Source organism: Hibiscus syriacus, unplaced genomic scaffold (genome assembly GCF_006381635.1).
Source record: "Hibiscus syriacus cultivar Baekdansim isolate YM2019G1 unplaced genomic scaffold, ASM638163v2 tig00112637_pilon, whole genome shotgun sequence".
Taxonomy (NCBI): Eukaryota; Viridiplantae; Streptophyta; class Magnoliopsida; order Malvales; family Malvaceae; genus Hibiscus; species Hibiscus syriacus.
The window spans coordinates 19362-46995 of record NW_024063374.1 but is presented as its reverse complement, the minus strand read 5'-3'; the positions used below and the strand labels follow the sequence as shown (position 1 = coordinate 46995).

The 27634-nt window shown below is 35.2% G+C and overlaps 2 protein-coding genes across 2 annotated transcripts; one reads left to right on the top strand and one right to left on the bottom strand.

The window, feature by feature from the left end:
- Positions 1-209: 209 nt before the first annotated feature.
- Positions 210-26821, top strand: LOC120182331 (probable sucrose-phosphate synthase 1). The gene is given in 18 exon segments (XM_039187329.1): positions 210-1031; positions 1844-1964; positions 2096-2289; positions 2376-2507; positions 2597-2733; positions 3688-3692; positions 22268-22493; positions 22673-22736; positions 22851-23508; positions 23511-23548; positions 23687-23800; positions 23950-24081; positions 24172-24348; positions 24842-24895; positions 24982-25044; positions 25160-26038; positions 26163-26290; positions 26418-26821. Coding segments are annotated over 18 exon segments (4074 nt in total). The 5' UTR covers positions 210-353; the 3' UTR covers positions 26692-26821.
- LOC120182334 (protein TPR3-like) lies at positions 19351-20480 on the bottom strand. The gene is made up of 4 exons (XM_039187333.1): positions 20421-20480; positions 20144-20332; positions 19888-20051; positions 19351-19611 (listed from the first exon to the last, which is right to left on the bottom strand). The coding sequence occupies exons 1-4, from the start codon at positions 20454-20456 to the stop codon at positions 19551-19553; spliced, it is 450 nt and encodes a 149-aa protein (XP_039043264.1). The 5' UTR covers positions 20457-20480; the 3' UTR covers positions 19351-19550.
- Positions 26822-27634: the final 813 nt, after the last annotated feature.

Here is a 27634-nt window from a genome sequence, read left to right as displayed (position 1 = left end):
ATATATATATAATGAAAATGGTCACATCCAGCATTTTGATAATATAAGGCAGGTTTATTTACCTAAACCAGCTTCTTCAAAACAACTTTCCCTTCCATTCGTCTTTCCTTTCCCTCATCAGACACGTTGATTACAGTAACTTGGATAGTTACAATCATTTCTTAACCTTTATCTTACACCGTCTATGCTTTAAAGGCAAAGCCCTCACCTTTGCTCTCTCTCTCTAAAAACAAAGACTTTAACTTTCTTTCCATTCGTTTCCTTCCCTTTCTCTCTCTATCAAACAACCATGAATTCATAATCGTCGAAACGCCGTGGTTGTCATCGTATTTCTCTCTTTGGTATCCGTTTCCATGGCGTTTCACCACAATAACCATCTTTCCCAAGACCTTCCTCTCCATCACTTCACCGACGAGCAGCAACAGCAACAAGCGGATCAACTGGGAGAAACCGCCGGTCCCAATTGGTTGAACACCGCCCTCCTCCGTTCGCAGCATCCTCAGCCACCGCAGCCGCACGGTGGTCAATTCTCTGACCATGGCTTCCTCAACCTTCATACTACAGAAACTGGTTCAGACTCCACCTCCACGGTTCGACAAGCTCAAAACCGGTGGCTATCACGTTCGCCGTCTTCGCTTCTTCACCGCAACCACAGCGACGTCATCGACGACGTGGCGGCCACCGCAGCAGCAGGAGGTGGTGGGGACTCCATGATTGCCGTGGAATCGGGGGATTTGAAGAACAGTAACAGCGAGACTTTGAATAACAACAAGAGCGAAGGCATCGTAGTGGAAAGTGGAGGAGATGGGGCCGTGAATTGGCAAAATGCTAGGTGTAAGGCGGAGATACTAGCGCACCCTTTGTACGAGCAACTACTGTCAGCACACGTGTCGTGTCTTAGGATCGCCACTCCGGTGGATCAGCTCCCGAGGATCGACGCTCAGCTGGCTCAGTCGCAGCATGTGGTGGCCAAGTATTCGGCTCTCGGCCAGAGCATGGTTCCCGATGACAAAGAGCTCGATCAATTCATGGTATGATGCTACTACTCTTTGAAAACCATTCATGATTGCTATTCTGGCTTCTTTTAAGTTTTCCATGTGGGAATTTTGAATTTTTAATTCTTCATTTCAAAACTTTTGTGAATAAATTCAGTGGTGTTCGATGCACCGACAATTATCTTTTGCTGATAATGGAATTTCCATCACTCTGATTTCAGAGTTGCTAATTGAAACAGAGTTTTTCCATATATGTCTTTAGATTTTTTGGATTAATTTCTCTAAACGTCCTCCATTTGTTGCTCATATTCTAAACTGGACTCAAACTTCAAATCATTCTAATTTGTATCCTCACATCAATCAAGTCTTTCATTCTCATGATTGACGAAAGTACATGATTGATATAATATTAATACTTCAACGAATCAACCCAAAGTTAAAATACTTTGAAGTTCAAGACAAATTTATTGCTTTGAGCTTTAATTCTTATGAGTGGATCTTACACTTGTTTTAGACATTGTTATTTCTAAGATGAAGTATATTAATGGTCATTGTATTATACTTAATTGATCGTTTTGGTGATTGAATTTTTAAATTTATAAAATGATCGTTATATTAATCGAATTATTATAAAATAATCATTAAATTTTATAATTATTATAATGACACAGATATCATTTTGTAATTAAATTAATGACCATTTTTGTAGCATTTGAAAGTTCAGTGACCTCCGATGTATTTTTCCCTTGTTTCTATTGTTACAACTTACAAAATTTTAATGGATCTTTGTATTTTTGAAGAAGTCATAGAAGACAATTTTATGACTTTTCGCTTGCCTCTTAATGTAGACGCATTATGTTCTGTTGCTATGTTCATTTAAAGAACAATTGCAGCAACATGTTCGGGTACATGCAATGGAAGCAGTTATGGCATGCTGGGAGATTGAGCAATCCTTACAGAGCTTAACAGGTATATTAGTTTTAACTGTCAAGCAGATGATGGCTCAATTAATATTCTTACTTCCAACGATTTACATTGTATCTGGACAAATGCCAAAAGCCGACACTCACCGTGTCGTTTCGTTTTCGACACATGAACAGGAGTTTCTCCAGGGGAAGGAACAGGGGCAACCATGTCTGATGACGATGAAGACCAAGTGGACAGTGATGCCAACTTGTTTGATGGAGGTTTTGACGGTCCGGATTCCATGGGATTTGGACCCCTCGTCCCGACGGAGACCGAAAGGTCTTTGATGGAGCGTGTGAGGCAAGAACTGAAACATGAACTCAAACAGGTAATGAAAACAAAAAACCATTGTTGGTAGAGTTTTTTCTTTCTTTTTTCTTTTATGTTGCAACTCAATGTTTACATTCCTTTTAGGGTTACAAGGAGAAAATTGTGGACATAAGGGAGGAAATTCTACGCAAGAGAAGAGCAGGAAAGCTTCCTGGTGATACAACATCAGTTTTGAAAGCTTGGTGGCAGACACATTCCAAGTGGCCATACCCTACTGTAAGTTCTAGTCCTTAGGACGATTAAAGCATGTTAAATCGGTGTTTGTATCAATAACCTAACTGACCAACTTTATATAAATATTATAGGAAGAGGATAAGGCGAGGTTGGTTCAAGAAACAGGCTTACAACTAAAACAGATAAACAATTGGTTCATCAATCAAAGGAAGAGGAACTGGCATAGCAACCCATCAACTTCAACCGTCTTGAAGAGCAAACGTAAAAGGTACGTTGAACGTCATGAATGTCTTGTGTTTAAACTTGTAGCCACTTACCAACCTTACTTTTCTAAACAAGTAATGCAGGTGAGAAGTGAAAAACACACCAAGGCGATGACCGTCTTCTCAACTGGATATCAATCGCGGCGACGAAATCGAAAACACCACAGAGAAAATTTCACAACAGTATAGGGTTATATGAAGATAAGGGCTAATTTACATGATGTTGTTGTTGTTGCAGCCGATGAAACCCGATTCGTAGCCGGTTTTGCAGGTATGCATTGGTGCAATATGCCGGCTGATGCAGTAGTTTTAGAGAAGTTTAGGAAATTATACTAGCGAATTTTTATGATTTTTGTTCACTCTTTTTGTGTGTGTGTGGTAGTGAGTGTACAGTGCAATAAAACTCTGCATAGTTAGCTTACAGTCATTGTAGAACATCATCATTATAATAGCTTCTTCTCCGGTATTGTAATGTAGAGTTTGAATTTGCAGCAGAAATGACATATGAAGCGTTCACATTTGGTTGCAGATATGCTTGAAAGCCTTCTTTTAAGGCTTTTTTCATCTATTATTCTTTGGTGTTAATGATGAAATTGGATTCCTGATGCCTTTCATCATGATGAATGATATTATAGAGTTGATATTTTTTGTTGGATTAAATTTGTCATGAATTAACAAGATAGATTATTTTAGTTTTTTATTGACATTAATCGTGAGATTGATTTTGGACAATCTCACCCTTCTCACTTATAAAAAATGAAATAATTTTAAATTAAATACCCTTTATTGTAACTAATTCATCAACTTTGAATTTGGTCAACGAGTTTATGGGAATTAGAAAAATAGTCCAGTTGTGGGTGCCAAATTCTATTAAAAAAAATGAACCCAAATTGTTAATTTTTGCAATTTGCTGCATATAAATCACTAATATGCTGGTTAAAACTAAATCTTCAATTTAGGTATAGTTGGTTTATAGGGTCGTTCTGCGGTGCGGCGCCTAAAAAACGGCTAATATACGGCGTGACCGGTTAAACAAGTGACCGGTTAAAATTTAGACCGGTTATGTTATATTATTTAACCGGAAATATTATAAAGTACAATAACATACTAGGTAGCGCTTATATAATGTAATAGGTAGCGCTTATATTTACCTATTTTATAAGTAAACCGGTATATTTATACCGATAGCATTGCAAATTTACCTATTACATTATATTATATTGAAAGTGTCCATACTTTTTATAAAAAGGATCGATACTTTAACAGTGTTTCATGTTTTCCACCTACAATATTGATTTAATAATTTCATTTGCACAAAAAATTATTTGATTGTTTTGATATTTTATAAAATATTATTTAGAATTTTTAATTTAATAATAATATATACCGTAATGTAAAAAATAAATCATTAGACGCCTATAATTACTAAATTAATATCTTAAAACTCACTCAAAAGATAACCTTAAATTAATGTTTTCCACAGTGAAAAAAGTATGGACACTTTTATAAAAGGATAGACACTTTACAATATAACCACTACCTATTGCTTGGCATCATATGAGATTTGGATTTTGATTTCCTTTTGCTTGGCACCATATGAGCTTTGGATTTTGATGAGCATCGGAAGTATTTCAGACTTATGATTTGGGTGGTACTCAACTTATGATTTTAGTTGCTATTTGTTACATTTCTTGTATACCACCCAGATCATACGCCCGAAACGTTTCTGACGCTTTAAAGTTGACCAAAAAATAAAATGGTCGGGATTTCCCTCGCGTTTATACGTTGGAAAAAAAACAATGGAAATTAGGAATAATCAATGATAACATGCATATTGGCTTGGGCTAATATTTATAGTGGAGCCGAAATATATATTGAAATTCAAACTCAAATTGAAATTTAAATTCAAACTCCAATTACATATGAAATGAATTTGAAATGCAGTGTTAAATTGAACATGAAAATTGCATAATTGATTCATATTGTTCAAGTAACATGCTTTATGAACCATCAAGCTAAAAGACAATATTGATTGAGTTCAAAGCTGAGTTGTGAGTTGATGGAGTTGTCACACTTGTCACATGGTTGGAATAAAGTACTCACATGCGAGATAGATACCTATTACATTATATAAACGATACCTATTACATTATATAAGGGCTACCTATTACATCATATGTTTACCTATTATATGAAAGTGTCCATACTTTTATAAAAAGGATCGATACTTTTTTTAAAACTTATGTAATTTATGTTTCAATTTTTTTAACAGTGTTTCATGTTTTCCACCTACAATATTGATTTAATAATTTCATTTGCACAAAAAATTATTTGATTGTTTTTATATTTTATAAAATATTATTTAGAATTTTTAATTTAATAATAATATATACCGTAACGTAAAAAATAAATCATTAGACGCCTATAATTACTAAATTAATATCTTAAAACTCACTCAAAATATAACCTTAAATTAATGTTTTCCACAGTGAAAAAAGTATGGACACTTTTATAAAAATGATAGACACTTTACAATATAACCACTACCTATTACATTATATAAACGATACCTATTACATTATATAAGGGCTACCTATTACATCATATATTTACCTATTATATTGAAAGTGTCCATACTTTTTATAAAAAGGATCGATACTTTTTTTAAAACTTATGTAATTTATGTTTCATTTTTTAACAGTGTTTCATGTTTTCCACCTACAATATTGATTTAATAATTTCATTTGCACAAAAAATTATTTGATTGTTTTATATTTTATAAAATATTATTTAGAATTTTTAATTTAATAATAATATATACCGTAACGTAAAAAATAAATCATTAGACGCCTATAGTTACTAAATTAATATCTTAAAACTCACTCAAAAGATAACCTTAAATTAATGTTTTCCACAGTGAAAAAAGTATGGACACTTTTATAAAAAGGATAGACACTTTACAATATAACCACTACCTATACATTATATAAACGATACCTATTACATTATATAAGGGCTACCTATTACATCATATGTTTACCTATTTTATTGAAAGTGTCCATACTTTTTATAAAAGGATCGATACTTTTTTTAAAACTTATGTAATTTATGTTTCAATTTTTTTAACAGTGTACTGCGAATTTAAAATGATATATACTTGTAGTTATTGTACATACCTAAATATGTACTGCGAATTTAATGTTGTACCCACCCTTTAACTACAGAAACATGTTCAAAATGAACCTTCGTTTACATATCCATCAACTCCTGGAGCACTGAACTTGCACAACAAAATTTTTGCCATGGATAATACTGATGTAGACAATGTTAAGCCAACCGAGGAATGCCATGAAGTACATAATGTTGATGAATCTGACAGATTGGTTGGTCAGCTCTTCTGTTCACGTGATCAAGCTTGGCACTTTTACAAGGGATTCGCACGGGAACATGGGTTTAGTGCACGTAAGGGAACAACACGGCTTGACGTGGAAGGGAATGTGAAGACACAAGAATTTTGTTGTTCCAAGAAGGGTTTCGAGTATCAAAAGTCAATACTGTTGATCGTCAACGTGCTCATACGCCAGTCACAAGAACAGGATGTAAGGCTAGAGTCGTAGTTACAGCAACAAATACAAACGATCAGTGGGTTATAAGTAAGTCTGATCAGAAACATAATCATGCATTGTGCACATCTGCTATGACACCATTTATGCGTTCTAATCGAGCTGTAAGTAAGGCTGATATCGATGAGGCAACAACATTGAAAGAGGTCGGTGTTGGCACGTCACAAGTAATGAACTATTTAACGCAGCAGGCAGGGGGCTATCATAATGTTGGATTTACACATAAAGACCTCTACAATGCACTTCAAAGAGGTAAAGCAAAGGAAATCGTCGATGGGGATGTGAATGCGCTTATTGCCTACTTTGATTATAAGAAACATGATGATCCGGGTTTTTTATGACATACTCGGTAGACGAATCGGGGGCATTGTATAATCTTATTTGGTCGGATTCTACATCGAGATCGGATTACACATGCTTCGGTGATGTAATTGCGTTCGACACAACGTACAAAGATAATTTGTATGGTCGACCAATTATGCCTATTGTTGGTGTCAATCATCACCATAACACAATTGTGTTTGCCACTGCCATAATCGCTGACGAAACGTCTCAATCTTTCGAGTGGGTGCTACAGAATTTTTTAGAAGCCATGATGAATAAATCACCTATTTCTGTTGTAACCGATGGGGATAGGGCAATGCATAGGGCTATCAAATCTGTTATCCCTTATGCTAAGCACAGATTATGTTCTTGGCATCTTTCTCGCAATGCACAAGCTAACATTGGTGACCCAAAGTTTACAGCAGCATTCTCAAAATGCATGGCTTCCTGGTGGACAACCAAGGAATTTGATATTCAATGGCGTTCGATTGTTTCAGAATTCAACGTCCAAAAGCATCCATGGGTGATTGAGAAGGGAAATACACGACACTTATGGGCACAAGCATATCTAACCGGTCATTTCTTTGCCAATATTCGCTCAACACAAAGGTGCGAGTCTATGAATGCTTCACTAGCTATTGCACTGAAACACAAGAAGACATATTTAGATGTTGTTCGTGCAATTGAAGATGGAATTAGTAGAATGCGTATGAACGAGTTGAAAGCGGATTACTTAAGTTCCCATACGAAGCCCTTCCAGATCACAAAACTGGTCGACCTTGAAAGCCATGCCGCTGCGATTTTTACCCGCGAATCTTTTCGTGTGTTCCAAGATGAACTTACACGGGAGACATTGTACCGGATTGAGGCAGAGATTAAGTCCTTATCAGATGAATGTCAACATTATATTTTGTCAAAGTACGCAGAAAAAAATAGGAAATTTGAAATTAGTTTTGATTCTCGTACGAAAACTCTAATTTGCTCCTGCAAAAAATTCGAGACCGTTGGACTTCCGTGTCGCCATCAACTTCACATTTTGAAGCAATTGGACTACACATATTTGCCCGGGACTTTGATTCAAAGTAGGTGGACTAATGATGCGAAGGCTTCTGCACCCAGCTATGTTGATTTGAATGTGTCTCCAGAAGTGATGCAAATGGCAAGGTTCGCTGCTCTACGTTCAACGTCAAGTAGGTTATGCTACATTGCATCAAAGACAGACGAGTCTTTCAAAACCGCAAGAGATGAGATGAAAAAACTAATAGAAGAATTAGAAAACTCGTTTGGTTTGAATCATTCAGTCAACCAGAGCATTGTAGTAAACAATGTTCGTGACCCTCAACGAAAACAACGCAAGCGAAAAGAAGTGCCGAAGAACAAGGTCGAGAAGCAAATTAGGCGATGTGGGTACTGCAACTGTGAGGGGCATAACAAACTAACATGTCCTCAAGTCAAGCTTAGTTTGAGTACAAGCACACAGCCTACATCAACTGATTTTTTCGAAGACGGAATGGAATGACAACGATCTCCATATAATATATCGTAAGTATCAACATCACTCCTATTGTATGTACATATAAATATTTTGAATGAAGGAAGAAAAACCGCGTTACTTCAAATTACCGACACTTTTTTAAATGGTATGGACATAAAGTACCGACACAATATTATAAAGTGTCGATATAGGTTGTAGACCTATTTGCTCATAAAACCGGTATATTTATACCGGTTATATTACAAAATTATCTATTACATTATAATTATGGGTTCCGATGTGTAAAATGTCGACACTTTTTTAAATCGTATCGACACATTTTTCTTCCAATATGGACATAAGTACCGACACAATATTAAAAAGTGTCGATATAGGTTGTAGACCTATTCGCGCATAAGACCGGTATATTTATACCGGTTATATTACAAAATTATCTATTACATTATAATTATGGGTTCCGATGTGTAAAATGTCGACACTTTTTTAAATTGTATCGACACATTTTTCTTCCAATATGGACATAAAGTACCGACACAATATTAAAAGTGTCGATATAGGTTGTAGACCTATTGGCTCATAAACCGGTATATTTATACCGGTTATATTACAAAATTATCTATTACATTATAATTATGGGTTCCGATGTGTAAAATGTCGACACTTTTTTAAATCGTATCGACACATTTTTCTTCCAATATGGACATAAAGTACCGACACAATATTAAAAAGTGTCGATATAGGTTGTAGACCTATTCGCGCATAAGACCGGTATATTTATACCGGTTATATTACAAAATTATCTATTTTATTATAATATGTTGAAAGTGTCCATACTTTTTATAAAAAGGATCGATACTTTTTTTAAAGATATGTAATTTATGTTTCAATATTTTTTAAGTATGTTTCATGTTTTCCACCTACAATATTAATTTAATAATTTCATTTGCACAAAAATTAGTTGATTGTGTTGATATTTTATAAAATAATATTAAGAATTTTTAATTTAACAATAATATATACCGTAACGTAAAAAATTAATCATTAGACGCCTATAATTACTAAATTAATATCTTAAAACTCACTCAAAAGATAACCTTAAATTAATGTTTTCCACAGTGAAAAAAGTATAGACACTTTTATAAAAAGGATAGATACTTTACAATATATTAAAAAAGTATAGACACTCAAATGTATATGTACACATAGAAGCAAATATGGAATAATTAATGAAAATATACATACAATATAATCACACCAAAATTTAAATACACAAGAATGTTCAAATAATGTACCGACAAACAAATTAATCCGATGAAAAAGGGTTGTTTCTAACGAAGTCCGGAACATTAGAGGCCTTCAACAAATTTTCCAAATACTCTCGTATGTTTCCGCCTTTTTCTGAGGACATACATAATAATTTCAATTATCAAACTAATGAGGTGCAATTTTACTAACAATAAATTAAATTCGCATAAGCATGAATAAATTTGTGTCATACCTAGAGCTTTGTCGTTCGAATGGGAAGCAGCGTCAAAGGTATGTGGACATATGTAATTGTATTTCTATATAAACACATAAGTTGTTAAAATAATCAATGTCTGAACACCTGTTCAACTGATCAGAAACATATTGCATAAATGCAACCTACCGGATTATAAATCATTTTTTCCGCTGAATCATCGACCAAAAGTGTATTTAGCTCGTTAAAATCTGGACACGCGTTCCAAACATCATTGAGATCTTTACAGTAGGTAACAGAATCGTATGTTTTGCATTTTTTTTGATCCTGTTCACAAACAGTCGAACATAAATATGTAGGAATCATAGACAAGGAAAAGTCAGCAAACTGTAATGACATTCATCTTACCCACACGAATAGAAAATGCTCGGAAAATACAGGTAGTTTCTCAAGTACACGGTCGACGTTATGCCTGAGATTGTAATCAAGTTTGAATGTTAACATTCAAATGTATATTAACGATTTTGACTACAGTAATTCAATTGCCTCAAACATGTTCTAACCTCATATTTGAAGACCAAAGGGCAACAACAAAATTGTCGACACAAAATTGCATAAATTCAAATAATCCTCTTCTGAGGACAACATCTACAACATGAAGAAAATGAGATTAAAGTTCTACGCTTATATGTTAAAATAATGGATACAAAAGAATAGAATTAAAACCTGCCGGCAGTCTTGGGATGTAGGCAAGGACACCATTGAGATCAAAAATTAAAAGTTTTCTTGAAGGCGGCGTTGCAGACACGATATACTTGTTTGGATCATCATCTTCATCATCATCATCATCATCGTCATCATCTTCATCGCCAGCTTCATCGTCATCATCATCATCATCGTCATCTTCATCGTCAGCTTCATCTTCTGCGACCGATTGGTTGTCCACATCTGTTAAAAGAAAATAAAATAAAGTTCAGAACGTGTAAATGTTAAGAAACATAGATAATGAATTACCTAACTCGTTTGATGTCGTTGACGTAATTCGTTACGCAACATGGAGACTTCACGTTGCAATGATGAAATATCGGATCGCATTCCACTCACAAGGGAATCAATATGCTCCCGAAAATTGACCATGTATTCCATCACGGTCTTAATTGTGACATCCTCTGCAACTGTTGCTTCTTCCATCATTGCGTCTCCACTTGGTTGCTCTTCTTCATGGCCAACGGGGTCCATTTCCTCCCTCTCTTGATCTAATCCGACCTCCTTGACACGCTTCCAACCGAGTTTTTCAACAAAATCATATCCCGCTTTTTTAATAAATACCATGTCAATCTTGCGGGTTAATCGAACAGGGGCGTCATGCGAAAAATCAACTTCCTTCTTCTTCAACAGATGGGTGATGACACATCCATATGGTAGTGTAGTTGAAATTGTTGCTCCCTTGTGACCATATATACAATTGTATTAAATATGAGTTTTGCAATGTTTGGAGCCGTTTTGGATTATACTTTGCTATCCACCAATAATCGCTGTCTCGAAGCGTTGAATGTTTTCCCCCACTAGGCCGGATATACCATGTGAGCATTTTGTGAAACACTCTCGACTCTACATCGAGGTGAATTGGGCTATTTCTAGTAACCGTTTAATTGTAGACCAATCTACACCATTTTCATCTGAATCCCCTGTATTCGCTACACCTAAACCCTCCGCAATAGTTTCTGGAGATATATATATCCTTCCCCATGACATGTGTATTAATTCCTATTATATTAGTCTTATTAGGCTCGTGCTGTAAGGAAGCATTGTTGTAGAAGACTCTAACTAGGTTGGGATAATATCTTGGTTCTACACCAAGGAATTCAAGCCAACCCCAAGATGTAAATGTGGATTTAAAACTAAATGCATATTTATCATCAAACAAGAAACCCAGGTCAATGACACGTTCGGGACGAATCTTCCTTACTTTAAAACTCGTCTGCCATCTTTGTTTCTCCATGTCGGATCTAAAGTTCAGAGTTTCGAAGGACCTGATTTCCTCAGAAGAATCGTTTGTTACAGAAGGAGGTGGTTGAGAAGAACTGGGTTGAGAAGAGCTTTGAGAAAGACCTCGCTTCTGACGCTGACGTTTTGGAGCCATTTTGGTTGGATGCTACCCCTATTACAATGGAACACAAACACATTCAGGATAAAAACTCCAATATAGAAATCAATCAAACCCATAAAATATCGATAAATTTACCTGAATATCTGATCGTCACTTATGATAACGGTAGAAGGAAGAAAGAGGAAGATCTGCCTGCTTGCATTTATGTTTAGGGTTTCTCGATTAAGAGTACTATATAAACGTGGAAAACACTTGATATTTAAATTAGTATCGACACAAAATATATTAGTGTCGACACATTATTTAGACATATTCTCTCATAAAACCGGTATAATTGTACCGGTTAGATTGAAAAATTACATATTACATTATACTTTTGGGTTCAATGATTTTGGGATCGACACTTTTTATATATGGATCGACACTTTATTGGTGCACCTTGTTTTTAATTCATTCTGGGAAAAAAATATCGAAACAAACTATATTAGTGTCGACACATTATTTAGACATATTCTCTCATAAAACCGGTATTATTGTACCGGTTAGATTGAAAAATTACATATTACATTATACTTTTGGGTTCGATGATTTGGGATCGACACTTTTATATATGGATCGACACTTTATTGGTGCACCTTGTTTTTAATTCATTCTGGAAAAAAAAATATCGACACAAACTATATTAGTGTCGACACATTATTTAGACTTATTCTCTCATAAAACCGGTATAATTGTACCGGTTAGATTGAAAAATTACAGATTACATTATACTTTTGGGTTCGATGATTTTGGGATCGACACTTTTTATATATGGATCGACACTTTATGATGCACCTTGTTTTTAATTCATTCTGGAAAAAAAATATCGACACAAACTATATTAGTGTCGACACATTATTTAGACTTATTCTCTCATAAAACCGGTATAATTGTACCGGTTAGATTGAAAAATTACAGATTACATTATACTTTTGGGTTCGATGATTTTGGGATCGACACTTTTATATATGGATCGACACTTTATTGATGCACCTTGTTTTTAATTCATTCTGGAAAAAAATATCGACACAAACTATATTAGTGTCGACACATTATTTAGACTTATTCTCTCATAAAACCGGTATAATTGTACCGGTTAGATTAAAAAATTACATATTACATTATACTTTTGGGTTCGATGATTTTGGGATCGACACTTTTTTATATATGGATCGACACTTTATGGGTGCACCTTGTTTTTATTCATTCTGGAAAAAAATATCGACACAAACTATATTAGTATCGACATGACCCTTAATGTGTATAAGAAACATGTACAACAACATACTGCTAACTTTTCTCATCTCATTCATAATTATATTCACATAAAAAAATATAAATCGTATACAAAATTATAAATCTTATACAAAATTAACTCGACATTTACATCATTGCATCCTTTTGTTATTCCTATGTAATATTGCAGCTTTTGTTATCTCCTGTCTTCGTTCATTTTGATTGTGGCTTACGAGATCGTTTAATACTCGCGATCGATCCCAGTCTCCAACAACCTATATTCAAATTGTCAGAACGTTAAGTATTGTCAACTACAGCATTCAATCTACGACTTTTAACAATTTTACCACAAACAATTTTTTCTATCCACTTACAAAATCACCAGTTGCCCCTGTAGAACCGATCGATTCCATCCACATCATCACATACATGCCGCAATCATATCTGTTACAAAATTTGAAAACCACACATGTCAATATGAGAATACTGCATAAATTAAGCTTTCTATTTGTGATAACATCTCATACCCATTCAATTGCTTATTCTTCTTATGCTCCACAAATTTGAAATTTTTCAAGGGATACTTTCCTAGAGATCCACATGACTCAACCCAAATGCGTTTCTTATTATAAGAATCTAATATTTTAATCTGCATTAAAATAGAAGAAGTTATGCACCAAAAAATTATGCATTATAATTTACATAATGTCCTTTCATACATACATACATACCAATCTCTTAGCATCCTTCACTCTCTGTTTAGCTGCTTCAGTTGTAAACATACTATCATATATTGTTACAACATGATCTACCATATCCAACACCAACAGATACCAATGTGAATTATGGTAGTTTATTGTGATCATTATCTGCAACAAATTTCACACCCAATTTGACAAAATTCAACATTCTATATCCGAAAACATCATTTGCAATTGGTATGGTGTCTTACCTTCTCACAGTCGGTCAATTTCACATAGTTATCCAATATGACACCCCAGAAGGTAGAAATACCCTCAACACTTTCTTTGTTGTTGCCTTCCAACGCCTGTTGCTGTAATTACGCAACAAACATTATTAATTTACCGTCTATAACACTACTTTCAATATTTATTAATTTAACTCACCACTAAGAGGTATGGAAGGTAGCCAATCCTCCGTGTGACTTTTGAGAATCGTAGCATATGGTCCAGGCGAGCAAATCGATAACCTAACAAAATTAATTACACAATCAGAACATATTCAATAAGTTTTATTTATTTTCTACTTTCTACTTACCACACCGCCAACCCATTCCGTAGGCTTCAACGTTGCAACGTCGTATACAGTAGCGAATTGATTTCCCATTGATATTACAGAATATCTGTATGAATCATTAGGATTAATATCTTGTCATGAAATATTTAAATATCACTCACAAAACAATATATTTCACTTACCCCGATTCTAACTCGCTATTCCATAAATAATCACAAATTGCAGCTTCGATGTCATCAATTCCGGTTGGAATGTCCGCTTTTTCAACCTACAATTTTGCATACAAATTTTTGTCACAACAACATAATAAAAATCAAATTAAGTATTCTTTTATTAAACTTACCTTCTGCTTCTTCTTCTGGGTGCAGGACATTCCGAATCCAAAACTGCTGCTATAACACTCTCCGGTGTATAAATGACATCGACTTCCTTCCTCTTCATTTCTTCCATCTCTTCTTCTTCCTCCTCCCTCTTTTCTTCTTCATATTTTTTCAGTTCATCGTACTTTTTTTCTACATAGCTCTTCATATCTTTTATTTCACCCTTCAATTGAGCTCCTTCATCCGAGTATTTATCAACCACCCCCTTCACCCCCGTAAGTTCACTCCTCAAATCAACAACCTCCTTCACCACTCCCTCAAATTTTTCTCCCGTCACCATCTTAATATCACCCCTTAACACCGAAACTTCTTTCACCACTTCACCCCTCAACACCTCTACTTCTTTCACCACTCCATCTATTTTCCTTCCACTACCCCCTTATGCCTCTCGAGTTTCTCTACGACTTGATCAAGTTTCTCTTCGACTCTTGATTGTCTTTGCATGATTTCAAATTGGATTTTTTTGATATCAGCCAATTCAGACATCAAAATGTCGAAGTTACTCTGTTTTGCTTCACCGTCGTCCCACTCACCTTCATCCCCCAATACAACCATCCCTCCTTTCTTCTCCTCTGCCTCCACTGCCTCCTCTACATCCTTGCCAATAACCTTCAAAAAATTGTATCACCATCACTCTAACCACCTCTTCCTTCCCCCATGCACGGATGCGTGCCACTCCGGTTCTTTCATAAGCCGGCACTGCCTCACAGCCCGACCAAAAATCGAACAGTGCAACCTGCATTTATAAAAATTAGAATTTTTATATAAAAACACAAAAAGTGATTCAACTCATTTACCTCTAAGATTGCTATGCACCCTTTGAGGTATCTCTGGCTGCCCTTTTTAAAGGTGATAATTGATTCAATCAATCTCGAATGGATATATTCAGCCCAATTGAATTCACCCTTCAAGCCTTCATCGCAAATGAGCTTCATATATTCCTTGTTCGTTGACGTATCACCCGTTGGACAAAGAAATATACCGACAAGGTACAATAGAACTCGGGCCTTCAGCTCATCCCCCAAGTAAGATCCACTTTTGATATCCTCTTCAACTTCAGTATATGTCACCTTATGATTCAAACCATATTTGGAGGCAAGTGCTTTCCAGTTCTTACTCCTACAGACTTCTATAACACTTTTGCCTTTGTTTTGTACCCCCAATACGGCTGCAGCAGTCGATACCCCCAGAGGGAATGAATAATCACCATACTTAGCCATACATTGACTGACGTCAAATTGTGCCATCAAGGATCGACACAATTCCCTCCGAATAGGTCGATCCCTTACTCCGATCAACGATCCAAAACCTATTTCTCCCAGCACATTCAACTGACCCTTCTCCTTAAGGTGTTTAATTAATAAATTCACCCTTTTAATGATGCATCTTGTCGACACTTCCTACATTTTTTTAACAATATATAATGTTATAGTTCTTATATATTTTGTATCAACGTATTTACAAGTTTAATGAATACCTTATTTTCATGTGCTTTCCTCCGTTCTTTGTATTCTTTACTATCATTCCTTGACTGTGTGATGTAAGGTTCCTTTTCAGCATCACTCATTGAATTCCATTTGGACCTCACATCTTTTTCACCTAATATTAAACATAAACGTTTCTTAATCAATACATTAACACTAAATACTAATACTACTCAATGTCAATTTCATTTTACATACCGAACCGCTCTGTGTGCCATCTCCCTTCATCCTTTTGCATTCGGCCATACTGTTAACATTTAAATTTGTAATCAATTTAAAGTTTATCGATACTTTAATCCAATTACCATTTCAACAATAATAACAAAAGACATTGATACTTACTAGAAGTACATATATCCACCCTTTGGTTGCTTTCGAGTCTCGGCCTCAATTTCAAAGTCATCTGCTCCACCAACAATTTTCCAACCCATTGACTCCATTTTTCCTTCATATATCAGTTTACGCAAATCAAATTATTTTGTTACATACACTTTTCAATATACAAATATAGATAACTACTCTTGTGGTAAAACGGTTTTCTTCAAAAGAATTTGAATGGCCACACCAAAATGTGTCGGCACATTTATACAACCTATAATATCATTTTCTACCTATAATATTTAATAAAAGTATCGACATTTATATTTTTCCTTGAATATCTATTTCTACCTGCAATCGGTCCCAAATGCTTCCTTACTCCAAAACCCCAAACAACACATAAAAAACCCTATCGCGATTACTGTAATAATAAAAAATTAGGGTTTCGACAACATACTTTTCGATTCGACTGCAGCAACAAACAAACAAACTTCGCTTTAGAAACGCCTTCTGAATGCAGCAACAATTACTCTTCGATTTCAAAAACTCGTCCGTTCTATCTATTTTCAGAGGATATTTAGCTTATATTTTCATCGGATATGTTATTTATATTTAATCGATACAAATACAAAAGTGTCGATACTTTTATGTCAGGTGTCGATACTTTCGAAAGGATAATTACCTATTTCTTTGAAAGTGTCGATAATTTATTACACGTACTTACGAAAGTATCGACACTTTCAATATATCCGGTATCATTTTACCGTTTTTATCATTTTGATACCGGTTTTATCATATTTTTACCTGTTATATCGTTGTGGATCGATATTTTTTTTAAAGTATCGACACATTATAGGCGCTATAACTGCTTCTCTTTTAAATTCACAAAGTGTCGATCCTTATATAACGTATCGACACTTTTAAATTTACCGGTTTTATCATTTTGTTACCGGTTTTATCATATTTTTACCTGGTATATCGTTTTGGATCGATATATTTTTAAAAGTATCGACACTTTTTAGGATTTAAAACTGCTTTTAAAGTTATGTAATTTATGTTTCAATTTATTTAATAGTGTTTCATGTTTTCCACCTACAATATTAATTTAATAATTTAATTTACACAAAATTTTATTTGATTGTTTTGATATTTTATAAAATATTATTTAGCATTTAAATTTAACAATATTAACCAAATATAATAATAAATATGTTTTCAACAGTGAAATAAGTATGGACACTTTTATAAAAATGATATATACTTTTTTGAAAGTTATGTAATTTATGTTTCAAATTTTTTAATAGTGTTTCATGTTTTCCACCTACAATATTAATTTAATAATTTCATTTACACAAAAAATTATTTGATTGTTTTGATATTTTATAAAATATTATTTAGATTTTAAATTTAACAATATTAACTAAAGATAATAATAAATATATTTTCACAGTGAAATAAGTATGGACACTTTTATAAAAAGGATAGATAATTTACAATATAACAAGTAAAAATATGACAAAACCAGATTCATTATGACAAAACCGGTAAAATTTACTTGATATGTTAAACGTATGGACACTTTTATAAAAAGGATAGATACTTACCGATAACCAAAGTTTACCGGTTACCAAATTTTTTAATAGTTTTTCATATTTTCTACCTAAAACATTATTAGTTGTCAACATAATAGGTACCGCTAAACCGAATTTATTAAATACATTTTAATGTATCCGGTAATGCTGTATATTAGCCGTATATTAACCCGCCTTTCCTGAGACATTCCCTGGTTGGGTCTATAGGATGAGATGTACGATACGATTCAAATTAATTATTAAATATGGATCTTATAAAAAAATTACTGGTAAAAAAACAAACCCACTTCGAGATCCATTTATCGACAAATTACATTATTGGCCGTGTATATGAAACACGAATCTCAGACGAACAATATACAAAAAAGAATCAGTCGATGCTAGTTTACTACTAGTAAATATCCGACGGAAAAAAAAAAAGCAGGCCTTTTGGATTGCAGATCCCCAAAGCTACCCTTTATTTACAACGGGACGGGTGGAGCTGCAAACATAGGTCTAGCAGAGAAACCAAGATATCCAGCATCACCTTCCCTATAATTATAAATACCTTCTTCGAAATTGAGGTCGTAGCTTTGAATATCGTACTGCATCGTCGTCCACGTCCTTTTCTTGTTGATCCCATAAATATTAAACCTTCTAATGAAATTCTTCCACCTCGGACCCGCCAACACCTCTGATGTCTCTTGCAATTTCTTGGCTTTCCTCTTCACCCAACTCTATCTAATCTCCTCTGTTTGCAGCAAATATCGATGCCGCCACCCGAAAAGTCCCCGGAAACACCCGCCTTAACCGGATGATGAAATTCGATCTTCGAAATCTTGGGAGTAGTCTTCGTTTTCGGCTGTTAATGACCGTGTTTCTTTAGCGTGTGCTGTGGCAGCCATGGGAGGATGGTTTTTATTTTTTGTTAAGAGAAATGCAGAGATGTCGAAGAGCTTGGTATAAAAAGAAACACGCAAAGCCTCAGTTACAGGCAATGGACGGCCATGTACAGCTCACTTGATGCATCGTGACCGTTAAAAAAGGTGCAATGTGATATTTTTTATATGTGTCCATATTTGCCTACAAAGCATTAACTTTTTGTTGGTGTAACTGGCAATTAAACCGATTTATTGATTGGATAAAGTAAGTGAAATAAAAATATATATAATAAAATCCACTTTATTCCCATACCGGACACTCACCAACCGGTATTGCAACCATGGGTGGTATCTAGATTCAATTGACAACCAGCTAAAATACTACTAAAACAAACGATATGTATAATTCATTCAAAGAAAATAAATATATAATATTTGGCAAATCTAAGACGGACAAATATTCACAAATATGTATGGAGATTGTCAAATCTAAGACATATAATGTGTAAGATATTTCACTTTTAGTTTTAATAATCTATGACCAAGCAGCTGCTTGCAGTTGCAGACTCATATTCAGCCAGGCAGGTACCACGAAATACTAGGTTTATGAGGCTCTAAAACCATGATTGCGCCATCTGTCAATCCCTATGCAAATTGGGTTGGTTTCTGCGGATGTGCAGCTATGGCATGGGGATACGCATTTGATCTGCAACCACCATCGGTAATAGTCAGAAAGAAATCAGTTCTAGTTAATATGCATCTTATATAGTTTGATGCATTAATAACTACTTATATTTTACAGACTTTAACATGTTCTGTATATTAATAGCGTATTCCTATTGTTTTTCTCTTATCATTGTGTCATATAATCGTATTCTGTCCTGACATTAGATGACATTAATGGTTAAAAATAGGAATTCAGAAAGGAAAAAAGGGGGGGGGTGAAGGCTATGCGATTGCTGCATGAACCATGTTGACATACCTTGCACTGGGAGGAACATACGAAGCGGGAAGGATCTGGCATTTTAATTCAAGATATGAAGCACCAAATATCGCCACTTTCCCATCTACAAACCAGGCATACACCATCTGACTATCGTATGCGAATGTTGCTTGCGAGATTCTTGTAGAATCTTCAGGAACCCACTGAGAAAACAAAAAGAGAAGATTAAACATTCTGCTTACATGACCAAACAGCATACTAACAACAAGAAAGCTTTGATGAGAGGGAGAGGAACCTGGTGTACACATTCTAGTTCTTTGGCTTCATAAATTGAAAGCTGAGTCTCATGCACAACGAGGAAGTGTACTTGATCCTGATGAAACTGGACAATGGTATTCGAACCCATTACTGGGATTCTCTCATCGGGGAACTGCAAGAGTTTGCTTTTACATTTCCCCCATCCGTCAAGTTTCCATGTGAAAATCTGCATCTCTAGAAAAGGAAAAAAACACGAATTATGAATTTCTCGATGAAGCATAGGTAGAGATAGTTATATTGTATAAAAAACCAACCTGAGCATCTGCTCCAGAACAAACAAGCACATTCATGGCAGTAGAGAAAGCAAGCCCAGTGACGCCTTTATGACCGCTTTGATCCTTTGACAATGAAAATATTATCAAAAGACTTTTAATCCTATGACAATGAACATCTATATCACTACACGTGGTATTCAAATATAAGATCTTAAGAAATAACATAAAATTTTCGGTTATTGCAATATGTGAACCAAGTTAAACTCGTTTTATATGATCAATTTGATAGCAAGAATTAATGATGTTTCAGTTAAGCTATTAATAATATAACAAAACTAAAATATTAAATAATGTGAATTTAAAATGGTGGGTTGAAATCAAATCCAGTAGAGTAGAGGGACTAAAAACATAATTAGACCAATAAAATGATGCATCATCAACACGTGACACGTGTTGGCCTCTCTAACCAAGAAATGGGCACTCCGTCATCCTCGTAATTATATTCACGAGAAGGAAAAAGACCACCAAACGAAGCATAACCGTCTCATCAGTTTAATAGATTCACTCTCATCGTTTTTCTAGAGCGCAAAAAAGAAAAAAATGATAAATTTTCTTACCATAAATATATTTTCCTCAAAAACATTGAATTATTTATACTAATTGTATTTAGTTTTAATTTGTTTATTTATAAATATATATATTTCGAATATTTTCTACACCACCATAGTCTATAAATTCAGTTCCTCGTTTTTCATTCATTTTAGTTTTTCTGGATTTTTTTTCCTGTCAAAGTATGGGGGGGAACGATTGGATAAACAGTTACCTGGAAGCGATCCTGGACGTTGGTCCAGGAATCGACGAAGCGAAATCTTCATTGTTGCTGAGGGAGAGAGGTCATTTCAGTCCAACTCGCTACTTCGTGGAAGAGGTCATCACTGGCTACGATGAATCCGATCTCCACCGTTCTTGGATCCGAGTACAGTTTTCATTCCAATCTCTTTTATGATGATCTTGCTCTTTCTCTCCTTTATAAACACAATAGTACTCCTTTATCCTTCCGGTCTCTCTTGTTTTCCCCGTTCAATTTGAATTATGGACTCTTTTAACTGTTAATTTAAGTGTAATTGGTTTTTCCCGGTTAGGCGGCAGCCACGAGGGGTCCTAAGGAGAGGAACACGAGACTGGAGAATATGTGCTGGAGGATTTGGAATTTGGCTCGAAAGAAGAAGCAGGTTTTCTTCTTTTTTCCCTTTTTTTACTGCTATTTTGGTTTGAATATTGCATCTAACATAATTAGAATTAAATAGATCAATAGTTCCAAGCTTTTGCTTCTAGTAAATATAGATTAAAACGCCTACTTTTACTGTGCTGGATTTGGTGTTAAGTGATTAGTAGAATAGAAGTGACAACTGATTTTCTTTTATTTCTTATTTGTGGAGTTTACAATTTTTTTTTGTTAACGGTGGTGGCCTTCACATTTCACAACAACACTGTAACTGCTTGTCTATGAGGATAATGCAAAATATTGTTTGTTTGTTTTTCATTTGCCTTAGTGTTTTTTAGTTATATCAAATTGCTTGCGTAGTCAGCATGTGTTACCATTTCGCTTCCTGGATTTAGGCTATGAATTAAAATTTAACCATTTTGTGAACGATGCAGATGAATAACTCATTTCAGTCAACATATTATCTTTAGATCGCGAGAACAATTGTATTGATTCTAAGTTTTAGCTGCTTTATCCTGGTTTGATTTGTAATGAACTGTTTATAGTGTACCACTATGTTTATTCGAGTGTTAATTTGTTACTTTCAACTTTTTTCGCTTCATCCGTGTTAGTTTTTTTTCTCTTTTCTATTTGGTTGCTTAATAGCTTGAGGTGGAGGAAGCTCAACAAAATGCTAAGCGTCACCTTGAACGTGAAAGAGGCCGCAAAGAGGCAACTGCTGATATGTCTGAAGACCTTTCAGAAGGAGAGAAAGGAGAGTTTCCTGGTGAAGTTTCATCTCATGGTGATAGCGTCCAAGGAAGAATGCGTAGAATTGTTTCTGTTGATTTGATGGAGAACTTGGCTAATCAGCTCAAAGAAAAGAAGCTTTATATTGTGTTGATAAGGCATGACCTACACTTCTATATTAGCTGACATGTTACAGCTGTTGTTCAGTGATTCATATTTTCAATGTGCTCTTTATCTGTTATACTGACACAATTTAGATCGTACTTTTAAATAATAGCTCATTGTTTTTCAGACATTCATGATGTACTGTACTTTCTAACCTGTCGTCTCCCTGCAGTCTTCATGGCTTGATAAGGGGTGAAAACATGGAGCTTGGTCGTGACTCTGATACAGGTGGTCAGGTAATTCTTTCCACATTTTTTAACTTAAGTGTGTTATATTTTTTCTTATCTGCTTCAAAATATGGTCAATCACCCTATTGCACGTTGGGAATTTTGATGTTGTGCTGTACACAGGTTAAGTACGTAGTAGAACTTGCTAGGGCCTTGGGCACAATGCCAGGAGTTTATCGGGTTGACTTGCTGACAAGACAAGTTTCAGCTCCAGATGTAGATTGGAGTTATGCTGAACCAACAGAGATGCTTACTCCAAGAACTACAGAGAACTCGATGCAGGAGCTTGGAGAGAGCAGTGGTGCTTATATTATTCGTATACCCTTCGGTCCGAAAGATAAATATATACTCAAAGAACTTCTTTGGCCTCATATTCCTGAGTTTGTTGATTGTGCACTTAGTCACATTCGACAGATGTCCAAAGTTCTAGGTGAGCAAATTGGTGGCGGAAAACCAGTCTGGCCTGTTGCTATTCATGGACATTATGCAGATGCTGGTGATTCTGCTGCTCTTCTATCTGGAGCTCTAAATGTTCCAATGCTTTTTACTGGCCACTCACTTGGTAGGGATAAGCTAGAACAAATCTTGAAACAGGGTCGACAGTCTAGAGAAGAAATAAACACAACTTACAAAATCATGCGGCGGATAGAGGCTGAGGAGTTATCTCTTGATGCATCTGAAATTGTTATAACTAGTACTAGACAGGAGATAGAAGAGCAGTGGCGCCTTTGTGACGGCTTTGATCCAGTATTGGAACGTAAACTTAGAGCAAGGATCAAAAGAGTGTGAACTGTCATGGGAGGTTTATGCCCCGTATGGTTGTAAGTATCAAGATATCATTTTTTTTCTATTATTGCTTATCATTCTACTTCACACATGAAGTATTTTACTGGTATTTGCATTGTTCCTTCTCTTTGTTTTTTTTCCTGTGTATCTTATGCTGCTGAAATCATATATAGGTAATTCCTCCTGGGATGGAGTTTCATCACATTGTTCCTCATGATGGAGACATGGATGGGGATATGGAAAGAAATGAAGAAAATCCTACTCCTGACCCTCCTATTTGGTCTGAGGTTATAACTAGATTCGTTTATTCAAAATTCTCCTTGATAATAACTTTACTACTGACCATCACTGACCTTTCTTTGCTTGTTATACTCCAATAATATTTTACTAACAGATTGTTGTTGGGGCAGTAATTTGATGAATATAATGTATGCAGGTAATGCGTTTTTTTACGAACCCTCGCAAACCGATGATTCTTGCCCTTGCTCGACCAGACCCTAAGAAGAATATTACAACTTTAGTCAAAGCTTTTGGAGAGTGCCGACCTTTAAGGGAGCTTGCTAATCTTGTACGTACCTGGTTTTGAACTGAACTTGATGAGGCTTCCAATCTAGTTTTCTTAATCTTATCCCAATTTTCTTACTTCTGTCTGGTGCAGACGTTAATAATGGGAAACCGTGATAATATTGATGAAATGTCTGGCACCAGTGCAACTGTGCTTCTCTCGATTCTTAAACTGATTGACAAGTATGATTTGTATGGCCAAGTGGCATATCCTAAACACCACAAGCAGTATGAAGTTCCTGACATATACGGTCTAGCAACAAAAACAAAGGTGCACTACGTGAACTAATTCTCGAATTAAGATAGTACAGTCTCCTTTCTTTTTTTATTTAACCACCGGTATCCAGTTCATTGACCGACTAATCCGGATTAGATACAATAGAGTCTCATTATGGGGGCAATCATCTCAATCTAGTTTGCTCCATTCATGTAATAATTCGAACCCCGGACCTTGCGTAAGTGTTCTAGTATCTCATCCACTAAACCAATTGGTTGTTGGCATAGTCTTTATTTTTAATGGAAGAGTACATTTTTTTTATTTAGATGCGCTATTTTGACTTCTCGGTGATAGAATGTACTGAATCGTATTATTCTACTTTGTAATATTTTTAGCTTTTGATTAAGTCATAAGTGATCCTTACTTTGCTCTAGTTTGTTGACTTTTCTTTAGTCTTGGTGCAGAAAATAATGATGAGGGAACTTCAGTTAGTGAAATATTTTGCGAGGAATTTCTCTTAACATCTCCTTTTTCTTTTCTTTCACAGGGTGTTTTTATCAATCCGGCCTTTATTGAACCATTTGGGCTTACTTTAATCGAGGTGCTTGTCTGCTACATCTATATAGTTTTTCCTATTTCATATTTTTGACATTTTAGAAGCTTCAACAAAAATTCTTGTGTAAACAGGCAGCGGCATATGGCTTGCCTATTGTTGCCACAAAAAATGGGGGTCCTGTTGACATTCACAAGGTTCGTTTGTCATCGCTATTTTGCAACTTATAAGTGTTTTCTCACCTTTATATAGATATGGAGAAAGTTTAGGGTTTAAAACAATACTTATGGTACTGAAGTAAGTTTGTTGCAGGTTCTCGACAATGGTGTTCTAGTTGATCCCCATGATCAGCAGTCTATTGCCGACGCTCTTCTAAACCTTGTTTCAGATAAGCAATTGTGGGCGAGATGCAGACAGAATGGACTGAAAAATATACATCAATTCTCTTGGCCAGAGCACTGTAAAACATATTTGTCTCGGATAGCCATGTGCAAGCCAAGGCAACCACAGTGGCAGAGAAGTGATCTTGGATTCGAAAATTCAGAACATAATTCACCTGGTGATTCTTTGAGAGACATACAAGATTTATCTTTAAACTTGAAGTTATCATTGGATGGTGAAAAGAGTGAAGGAACTGGAACTCTTGATAGTTACTTGGATTCCATTGATACAAAAAGAAACTTGGAGAATGCCAAAAAGGCAACTTTAATGGAGAAGCAAGACCAAATTGTTGGTGGCGGTAGAAACCTAGAAATGAGGATGAGGAAATACATTTTTGTGATAGCTGTTGATTGTGATTCAATCTCCGATATTCCTAAAATTGTGAAGACAGTTATGGATGTAGCAGGAAACGAGAGTTCTGTTGGGTTTATACTATCGACATCCTTGTCGATATCCGAGGTACACTCCCTTCTCATCTCAGGAGGCATAAGTCCATTGGATTTCGATGCTTTTATCTGTAACAGTGGTGGCGAATTGTACTATCCTTCAACAAGTTCGGAGGGTAGGCCGTTCATAGTAGACTCTGATTATCAATCACACATTGAATACCGTTGGGGTGGAGAAGGTCTAAGGAAAACTCTAGTTCGATGGGCTACTTCTGTTAATGATAAAAACGGAGAAATCGTTTTGGAAGATGAATCTCGATCTACTGTTCATTTTTATGCATTCAATGTGAAGGACCCTGAACTGGTAAACCTATTTTCATGTTCATGTTTCCGCACATCATCCACTGCCTTATTCTCTCTATTGTTCGGTTCTTTTGCAGTTTTAATTAACCTCACAATTCTCCTCAAATGCTTGTTTCTATTCACAGGTTCCCCCAATTAAGGAGCTTCGAAAGTTAATAAGAATTCAGGCCCTTAGATGCAATGTTATCTATTGTCATAATGGAACCAGATTGAATGTCATTCCCGTTTTGGCTTCTCGAGCTCAAGCTTTAAGGTGTTCCTTCTGAAGTTCTTTATGTTTCTTCAACTTTGTTCGTTTCTTTTCTGTCCGGATATTTCATTGATCGTGTTTTAGATAACTAATCAGGTATTGGTATATAATACGACTTGTTCTCCTTTAGGTACCTATACGTCCGTTGGGGCATGGAGTTATCGAACGTTATAATCTTTGTCGGGGAATGCGGAGACACGGATTACGAAGCCTTGCTTGGAGGAGTCCGTAAAACAGTCATAGTGAAGGGAATTGGAAACAGTGCTCTTAAGCTTCACTCTAATAGAAGCTACCCTCTACAACATGTCCTTCCAACCGACAGTCCCAACATCCTTCAAGCTGAAGGATGCAGCACCGACGAAATAAGGTCATCGTTGCGGAAACTCGGGGTTATTAAGGAATAGGTGATTACTGCTACGAATTTGTCTCCGATTCGAGTACTGCACAACTAACTTTCTTTACCGCTAAACAGTACTTTGCAGATGTCTATGACGTCTAAGGTACGGATACTCAACCATAAAAGATACAAATTTAATACATACAGTGTTATATACTTCACCTCCTGTCTCCGTGACCATATATAGCAAAGAAAATAAAATCCTTCAAGGTTCAAACATTGTTCCTATGGTATACGAATAAAAGATTTGAGTTGCATATCTTTTCTTGCCTCTCTGTCTTCTATTTTGTTTTTTTCTACTGCATCCACCTCGAAGTTGGCTTTGTTTGGGTGGTAGCATTATGTCATGTTTGCTATAATTTGAATTAATTCCGATTCAATAAGAAAAACTGATTCTATTGAACTGGATTATTATCTTATATTCAAATTTTATTTTATTTGATAAGCATTTTAATTTTATAAAATTTTTTAGTATCACATAAATGAAGATATGTTAAAATATACATTATATTTTCCATCTCTTTTGAAAATGTTTTTGATAAAATATGTTCTCGATCTATTTGATGTTGAATTGGTTGAAGGGATATATTAAATAATTATATTGATAATATATATATAAATTTTTATATTTAATTACGAAAATGATATATTTAGTTTAAAAAAATTGTAAATAATGTCACATTCAACAAACCTTGATCACTTTCCTCAAAAGAAAAAAAAGGGACCTTCATCGCTAGCATTTGGATTCATCAACTCTGACATCCAAAATGCATCACCGCTAGCCATTAATTGCGTCAAAATCAAGGATATAATATTTCGTCTTTTAATACTTCGAGATTTTTTTTTAAAAAATGGATAGGTGGTATTGTTGAGAAATTAAATATGATAAACAAAGGGAAATTGGAGAGAGAGAGAGAGGAAACAAGTTGCCACCAACCCACGGCAGCACA